General features: G+C 38.6%; 1 protein-coding gene across 4 annotated transcripts in view; it reads left to right on the forward strand.

The window, feature by feature from the left end:
* The window catches only part of RALGPS2 (Ral GEF with PH domain and SH3 binding motif 2), a 109,837-nt gene that overhangs the window by 43,013 nt on the left and 57,457 nt on the right, over positions 1 to 9,367 (forward strand). For all 4 annotated transcript variants that reach the window (XM_038143947.1, XM_038143950.1, XM_038143948.1 and 1 more), the window contains exons 6-8: positions 1,879 to 1,968; positions 5,096 to 5,188; positions 9,225 to 9,351. In XM_038143947.1, the coding sequence (XP_037999875.1) occupies positions 1,879 to 1,968; positions 5,096 to 5,188; positions 9,225 to 9,351 (310 nt within the window). The remainder of the gene's footprint in view (positions 1 to 1,878; positions 1,969 to 5,095; positions 5,189 to 9,224; positions 9,352 to 9,367) is intronic.

The following is a 9,367-nucleotide window of genomic DNA, read 5'->3' on the forward strand; positions in this document are numbered from 1 at the left end:
AAAATTGTGAATTACTGCCAAATATTTGATGTATTCAGTAGTTCTGTATTTGATAGTCATAGAATATCTCAAGTTGGAAGGGGCCCATCAGGATCACTGAATGCAAATCCCTGCTCCTGGCAGGACTCAGTGAGAACACCTTCAGAGTTTTTAATTAAAATACTGGAGAAGACTTGGCAACAATCCAACATGTATTTTTGTTTTCTAAACAATGAAGGAGGTGCAAGAGTTTTAATTCTTTTTTACTCTCACTACTGAGATTGTCTCAGCACTTGGAGCCTTGTCCTTAAAAGAAAATTATTCTCTGACTAAACAAAGGGAATGGCAATCTCTGTCATTTAAATACAGATACTGTCACTATGACTTTCAGATTATTACAATTTGATGATGTACTATCAAAAATGAGATGATTTTTCATATTTTCTCCTTTTAGCTTTAAACGTTGGTTTCAAAACTGCTATTTTTGAGCATGGCAACATATTGAGATTTTTTTTTAATCAATTGGAACCACTTCTTGTTTGTGAACAGATATTTTGCTTTGCAAAAAAAAAGAAAAAGAGGAAAGAAAATTAAGAAAAATGAAAGGAAATAGAAACTTGAGCTCCATGGTTAATTCTTTCCTGGCTAATACAATCTTAGACAAACAGACCAAAGGAAAGTGATTCTTATGCAAGATGTTTGTGGGGATTTTTTTGTGGGTTTTCTTGTCATTCTTCCATTTCTCAGTTCCAAAGAGCTGTTGTGATTTAACGACCCAGTTTTCATCAGATCCCTGTAGCTTCACTGCAAATGTAATCATTTTGGAGGTGTGGATCTTCTTTGTGCTTTTCTATGTTAGGAGCTATTGTACTGCACAAAGTATAACAGGATATTTTCATTTTTCTGATTGAGATTTGGGCCAGGAACCTGAATACATACTCAGTGTTAGTTTACAAGAAGTAGTTTAGCATCACTTAAAAATCAAAGCATCATGACATGTTGAAGGGTTTTCATGTATGAGTAAACTTACCGTAAATTTCTTCATGCAAAACCACGTTTTCAGTGGTTTTGTAAATACCAGTCATGCTGCATCTTGATGATAATTAATTTTTTCCCCAACTCATAACAAATACATGAATAAAAGCTGCAGTATTTGTTACCCTTTGCTAATTCTTTGCTACTGCTTTATTACAGTTACGGAAGCATTTCATTTTTATCATTCTTTGTGAGGGCAGAGGGTGGGAGGGAGCAGAGAAGAGAAAACAGTGGAGTTTAGACATATTACCAAACACTTTTAGACTACAGTCTTTATGAGACATTCATGTGAGTATGAAATGCAGCAACCATTCTTAATACTGAATTTAGCAGGGATCTTACACAGCAGTGAAGTCAGTCCTGGAGAGCTTAGCCAAGAGTATGATACAGTGCTGTACATCAGCAGGTAATTGGCATAGCCAGAACTAAGAGTATAAACTAGAAGCTAGGTTATGGCAGAGCTTCCTACCTTACATTCTGATTTTGTTCAGGGTTAATTTTTGTTGGAGGTGTTGGAAATGCCAGTGAACTGTAGTTGAAGCTCTTTAATTCATGTAAGAGTTGAATAACACAGCTTTGATGTTGTGGGAAAGCAAACCAGTGGATACAATGCAGTGTTAGTGTTTATATTCCTTCGTTTTGTAGGCTTTTTATAACATTTCTTCATTATTTTATTTTCCTGGGAGAGCACTGTTCAAAGTTGGAGTGTTTTGCCTTTTGCTTTGTGTGTGATCTCACCCTCAGTCTTACACTGAACTCAAGTCTGTTTCCATAGATCATGCTTCCATAAAAATAAATAAAACTTTTAAAAGTATAGTGTTGAAACTCTGTATTTTTAAAAGGCTTTTTTCCCCTACATTTTAGGTAAGCTTCTGGGTTGTTAGAGAGATTCTGCATGCACAGACTTTAAAAATACGAGCTGAGGTTTTGAGCCACTACATCAAAACTGCAAAGGTAAGAATTTGTATTGTGAAGGGAGTGTGGGATTCACCATAATCAAAGGTTTTATGCCTAGTTTGGTCAGTTCAAAAATACACATGGGGAAATACCTGTCTGATACCTGGCTTAGCTGTGGTTGTTTCTGTTGACATCTGTAACTGTTTGGCTTCTGTGTTGTCACAAAGTGTACAGTCAGTTTCAACAGCTTTAGTCAGAAGAGAAATGGTTTGTTTGCCTTTACCGTTGGAAGGAAAGGATCTTTTATCTCTACTCAAATAATATCAACTTGAAAAATGTGGTTTGAAAAATAGACTGTGATTCAGAAGACATTTTGGAACTCTCAATCTTTCCTAAAGCCTTTTGGACTGACATTCATTAGAAAAGGGTCAGCAAATCTGTAGTGACATATAACCCTCCAAACAGAGTGAAACTTCTTCACAGGAATGAGAAAAAGGGGATGTTTTTCAAGTTTCTGCTGTCAGATGGTGGCTGTCTTTTACTATAACTGACTGCTGTGACCACCCCAGGTTACCTGCAAAAAAAAGATGTAAAATATTTGTTAATTAATTCATTTTGAATTCAAGTGCATTTCCTGTCTTGACAAGCCCTTTTTTAATGAAGCAGTGTTTAACTCCTGTGGGATTTGACTCTCAACTTTGGGCAAAGCAAGAGCTAATTTTGTAGGATAGCACAGGCTTTGCTCAATAATCATGCTGTGGTCATAAAGTGTTAATGATCTCTCTTAGATATCCTTTGCTATCTGGTGAGTTAATGTATCTTCATCTCATGTATTTTTAAAAGTCAGTTCTTGTGTTTTTGTTAGAAGTACAAACATAAAAGAGCTGGCTCAATGATCCATGTCCCTGCATAGGAGGGGGAGGTTCAGCTCTGTGTGGCCATAGTACAGAACAGCTGTGGGAAGCCAGGTGGGCTCAGGTCTGGTTCCTACTGGGATGGGCCTGGCCAGTGCTGGGTTTGTAGGCTCAGCTTTGGGCACAGCACTCTGAGCATGCCTGACCTCACCAGGGCACTGCAGGCTGCAGTGGCTGCTGCAATGCTGCTGGCTTGGAGGTGGTTACGTGCTCTAACAATCAGATAATTGAGCTTAGCTTACCTGTGAGCTGTAAAAATCACAGTAATAAAAAGCAAGCAGCTCTGGATGGGGTGTTTTTATATCAGTTCATTTATTTCTGTGCTTGTTGCCTTGGCTTTGCTTACATATGGCTGCTGACATGAAGTTACTGCAGTGGGGGCTGTTGGAAGAAATTTATCTTATGCAGAGCTATTATCAAAGCAGCTTGGTGCCAGGGGTCACACTAATTACTTTTTCTTTAGAGAAGCTGTAAATCCACTCCACAGTGAATTCCTTGTGCTGGCAACCAATTGTATAGCTTAAATGGTATCTCACCTACACTGCTCAATGCATGAGGTAATTAACAGCTGAAGGTCCCAGACTGTCCTGGTTGGTGATGACTCCTGTTTCACTTCTGGCAGCAGCTGGAAAAGCCCTTCTTTTCATTTCTGACCAGTTCCACTGTCCTTTGAACTTTATTACCTTGCTTGGGATGCGTGTGTGAGGTAAAAGAGTTCTTGTGTAAGTGGAGGGACAAACTTCAGCAGGGCTGCTTGGAAGGATAACAGGACTGTGTGTGTGAGAAACATCCAACCCCTTCCACCTCACCCCACAAAATACTGATTACCCTTTACACTGGCTACTGAAGAATCCTCCCAAAAGAGGATGAGGAGAGGGAAGCACTTCATCACGAGGTGTGGGCAAGCTTTCACTGTCAGCAGGACATGCTGGAATCATGGGGTCTGAGCACCCAGAGTGGAAATGCTGCTGGGGTGCCATTAAAAGTGGCATTTCTGACTAATACATGTGAGGACTTTGTTCCATAAAAGCCTGTAAGTTTCCTGGCAGTGTGTTAAGTGGAGAGAGAATCATTTGCCCTGTTCCAAAACTGTTAGCCAGAAAACCATCCTTGGGTTTTGGCTTTCATCCTTCCAAATAGAGGCTCTCCTTTGATGTTCAGCATTTAGTCAGTATTCCATTGGTCTGGTTTTTTTTGTCCTTTTGCCTCATGAAAGGCTTCCTAAGCAAGAAGTAAGCTGAGTTTCAAGTAGGAAAAAGGAATAGGAAGGGTTCCTTATTTTTTTTCTTGCTGGAATCCTAACCTACCTTGGTGAATATTCCAAATAGATTAAACAAAATTTGCAGTACTGTGATTGAGTATCATTTCTCCTCAGCTAAGTCTCTCTGTTAGGGACCTCAGTTTGGGTGCACTGCACCAAAAATGAGTGTAGTTTGGATCTCTGAGAGCTCACAGCTATCAGAACAATTGATGTTGCAGAAGAGCTTCAGGAAGAACATTTTCCTCCAGACTGTTTTTAAGCTTTCATGACAGTAGTACCAGTAGTTACTTGGCCAAGGCAGTGGATAGTTTTGGAGACAGAGGGAAAGGAAAAAGAAAAGGGAGGGAAATTCCAAATGTGTGAGAAAATGCACTGAAACACAATGTTTTTGTATAGAGTTTTTAAGGGAATTCTTTTACCCTAATGTTTTTGCTGCACAATTTTGATTGGGTTGTTGCTTTCTACTAGTTACTTGTCATATCCCAGAAATGGCCTTTCAGTGAGAGGAGTACTCCAGGGATGTGGCTTTTGAAATTTCCCTCCTTGATTTCATCCTGCTAAGTTATTTCTTGGGTGCTTTGATGCAGCCTTGGTCACTGGATAAACTCTAGGTACTGACATGATTACGTCATTCACCACTGTCCTTTCTGGTGTGTTGTTTTAAAATACTATAGAATGCTATGAAAGGAATTTGTTGGGCTTGAATGTCAGAGAATTTCTGGCACTTCTAATACATTCCCCAAGATGTGTGTCTGTATAGATATTTTTAAGGGTTCTCTATGGGCTATGAAACAGCTAGTTAGTCTAATCCAAAACCATAGAGATGCAGTAATGAAAAATTAGGAGGTGCCATAAAAGTGGTCTGTGTGCACAGCAGTTCACTGTAACACTTCATTTTAGACCATTTTAGATTTCTCCATCTTTATATTCTTATTTATTCTGTGTTCACTATTGACAGCGCTTGGAATGTCGTTTATTGTTGGTTTTTTCTCTCTTCTTTTCTCCTCAGAAGCTGTATGAGCTGAATAACCTCCATGCCCTCATGGCAGTGGTGTCAGGCCTCCAGAGTGCTCCCATCTTCAGGCTGACCAAGACGTGGGCGGTAAGTGAGGAGCAGCAGGACAGGGGAGTGGGGTTCACCTGTTCTCAGGCAAATACAACATCCTGAAGCTTCTTTTCAAGGATGCAGCAGTTACTGCAGAGAGCTTTAACTTTGTTCTGCTGTGTACATAATGCTTCTAGTTTCTCTGAAATCTATGGTTTCCTCTTAATTTTTTTTTTTCCATTCTGCTGTAGAAATATTTTCCTCTGAAAAATAGTTCCCTGCAGATTCTGCTAAATGCAGAGGCTTCTCATTTGGCCAGAAGCTATTTTGTATTTAGTTGCTGGAAAATTCTGAATGCCAAAGCGGGTCATACTTTAATCATTTAGGGGTTTATACTGTTGGAATTCTTTTTTTTTTGCTATGGAGAGCAGATGTTCAGAAACTCTTGATTCACATATTCAGTTTCCATAAAGAGATTTGTTGTTTCTCTGACTGATAACAAACTCTAGCACTTTTCATGATCATTTTATACTTACAACTCCATTACACAGTGTATTTGTAACTCTGCCTTTGTACAGTTGTGAAAGGAGAGTATTCTTTGGAATCATTTTAATTTGTCATCTGTTTTTTGACAGGCATTAATATTGTTTATCATTGTATCCTCGATAAGAAGAATATTAGGAATTACTTTTGCTCATTGATACTTCAGAGCTTAGAAAACAGTCCTTATTCAGCCATATATTGTGTAATTTTTCAGCTGTTTCTGATAAATGTGACATCCAGTGTGACAGAAAAAATGAGGTGGTTGAGATCCTCCTGTGCACAGGATACATATCACTAAAAAAAGCTGAAAGCTTTCCCTGAACACACATCAGTGCATCCTTGGATGTTGGAAAGAGTTTATTTGTCTGATAACTGCGTGAAAATGTCATTCAGTTGATACATATTCCCAAACTTGAATATAATTCACTTCTGCCAAGATACTCCTCTAGAATTCTGGTCATATTTTGCAAATGCACAATTAAGTTACACATTGCTTCCAAATACCAAAAATCTCTCTGAGGGAATCTTAGTGAAATTAACACTTCAAAATTATCTCGAGGGGAACTTCTGGTTTTCAGATTTTGTTTTGGAATTGATGCCTCAACAGTTTTATGTAACTGTGAGGCTGAGTCAATTTTTAAATATCTTTTTGTGCACAGCTCAAATTAAATGTAACTATTTCCATATATTAATAATAACCACATTAATTACTACCATGATGATGCCATTCAGAACTGGGAGTCCCCAGTTTCTTTTGATGCTTGGTTATGCACTAGTTTGCACTTACAAGGTTTATTTGTGTGTTCTTGCCATATGTATCAGTCATTAAAGCTCATCCCTCTTCCAAACTCTGAAATTCCAGGTAACTTCTCCCACATTTCTGCAGGTGTTTGATTCCTCATACAGTCCCAAGCGAGTCTGTGCTTTTCATCATCTTACATGAGCCTCTGCAAATGCAAGTTGCAGGATAGCTCCCAGCAATGTGCACTGCAAACTGATTTAGTTGTTCTTCTCTTGAAGTTCAGCTTATAAATTCCTAAGGATAAGTCTAAGCCTTTGGCTTTCTGTATATTAAAAGCAAGGAAAGGCACACCAAGCCTTTATTCGAATCACAAAGGGATTTGGGTAAGTTGCAGAGGAACCCTCCAAAACCTTCAGCAAGGAGGAATTTCTTCTCCATTTCTGAGATGGTTTGTAGCAACCCTCAATCAACTGGATTTACAAAGTCAGGAAAATAGCTGCAAGTATATTCATTCCCTAAAGAAAAAAAGAAAGCCACCTTAAATGGTTGGAATCTAGAGTTTAAAGGAGCCATTAAATACTTGCTTGGTAATCTAATGTTCCTAAAAAAGATGAAATTCATGTCTTCTGACGGTATGTCTGAATTTGTCTGAGATTTGTCTCGCTCATTGCCTGCACACACTTTGAACTCTGGAGAATAATAAGTGCTACTTTTAATGTGTGATTTGCCCCATTCAAAACTTTGGAAGAATAGTGAGCCTTTCCAAGAAAGTTCACAACATAGAATATTCAGCTTTTCTCCATTTAATGTAAAGGAATTCTAGATGGCCGGTGAGGGTTTGGGCAATAAAGCAAATAATCATTAAATATGTGAAGTGGAGTGAGCCAGCATCCTGAGACCTCATCTCTTCTTGCTGGCATTTCAAAAACGTTGTATTCAGTGCTGGCACACTACAGCTCGAAAGCCAAGAGCAATTTAGAAGGCTCCAAATCCTTCCCTGCTGCTATAAACTGTCAGCCTTAGCTTTTATTGTCTCTGCATATGTACAGCTCTTTACTGTTCTTTTCTTCCAAGAGACAAAAGAAGAAACATTATTTAAAAATTAAGCAGCTCCAAAACTGAAGGACTAAGAAATGGGTCCTTACTTGGCCCTCACAGAAACACTTCTAATGTTCTTGGCTTCTGGACTTTTCTCCCTGAGTGCAGGAGGTGGAGGCATGGCATGGGTTGGCCTAGGAGCACCAGGGGTAGTCATGCAGGATCAGCTTGTTACCACATGATCCAAAGAGCCTGAAAAGATACATCAGACTTGAATAAGAGTGGGCAAATCAGCATGTTTTGAGAAAAATACAGTTCATTTCATTCGAGTTTGAAAATTATTATATGTTGATATAATAATTATATAATAATTATTATCTTGTATATCTTATATAAATAATTATATATAATATATATCTTGTCTCACCTTTTAGTCTGCAAAACTACAAAAACCTTTCAGGCATTAAATGATGGCAGAATGTTTTAGGATATTGTTAGAAGCAAGCTAGTCCAGGCTGGTAGAACTGGAACCAGCTTTGAGAAGATGAACTTGAACAGTAAAATGTCACATTTGAGTGGCTGGAGTCATGTCAGTCTGCTGCTGCCTTCTCCTGGAAGAGTCTGCAGTTCTCATTTGAGTATTGGAACCAAACCTAAACTAAAGATGCAAATTAATTGCTGGAATGTCAATGATGAGTATATCTTGGGAGACAATTCACTTTCAACCAGTGGCTTTCTCCTTAGACCCAGTGTTCAGTTTGTCTCTCCTTATAAAGAGTTGGATAGAGGAAAGGGAAATAAAAATAAACTATTTTAACAATGAATTTACAGAAGGGAGACTTCACTTCTGTCAGGCTCACCTAGGTTGATCTTTAACTGAAGTGAAAAGGGAATATGTGTAGAAATTCAGTGATCTGGCCCTTGTCATTGCATTGTAGGGGAAAAATTGTGACTGGGACTTGGAACACTGAATCTCCTGCCAGAATGTCTGGTGGGAACATCTTATACCCTTTGTTAAATTCTGACTCTGAGTTGAAGTGAAGACTTTGAGGCAGTTTTGCAGAAGCAATTCAGCGAGATGTTGGGAAAATATTTTGACTTACTTTCCCCATCTTACATAGAGAGCCTGGTTGCTGTTAGTTCTGTCAGAGGAAGGGACTGGAGACAGGAGGAATGGATAATGAAGGAGAACCATGACTTTAAAGTTTTCTGTTCTGTGATATTAAGAGCCAGTAAAATTGCCGGCTGGCAGACAGATACAACTCCATGAGCCTTCTGTAAAAAAACATAAATAAAAGCCTTACTCAAACCCAAGATACAGCCCATAGTAGCCACTGTGAAGAGAATTGACTCCATCCCATTCCAAGCCAACACACTTATGGATGATCGGAGTGAAAATGTTACTGGCATGAATACTGCTGATGTGGACAGCACATGAAGCTGTGATGTGTGTTAACTAGATTTGTTTTTGGTAACTTACACTGTTTCAGAAGAATCCTCCAGGACACCAGCATTTTCACCTGCTTAATTTTTAGAAGTATTTTGAAATTTAACACCCAGAATTGTTGGTTTTCTTTGTAAACTTTCAAAGTGCTGCTCTTTAAGGAGTAAATTACGTAATTTTGAAGCAGTTGAGTTAAAAAAAAACAGCATACCAATAACAGCAACAACAATAGGGAAGTGGAAATCTGTGCTTTTAAGGGTAAAAGAGGAAATCATCATGCTCAAACTTAAACTCATCTGGTTTTGCCTTCTTTTTCCTTTGCCTAGTTACTGAGTCGGAAGGATAAAGCCACCTTTGACAAGCTGGAATATGTTATGAGTAAAGAAGATAATTACAAAAGGCTCAGAGACTATATCAGCAGCTTGAAGATGACTCCTTGTATTCCCTACTTAGGTAAGTAGCCGATTTC

The sequence above is a fragment of the Motacilla alba genome, chromosome 8 (assembly GCF_015832195.1).
Source record: "Motacilla alba alba isolate MOTALB_02 chromosome 8, Motacilla_alba_V1.0_pri, whole genome shotgun sequence".
NCBI classification, from domain to species: Eukaryota; Metazoa; Chordata; class Aves; order Passeriformes; family Motacillidae; genus Motacilla; species Motacilla alba.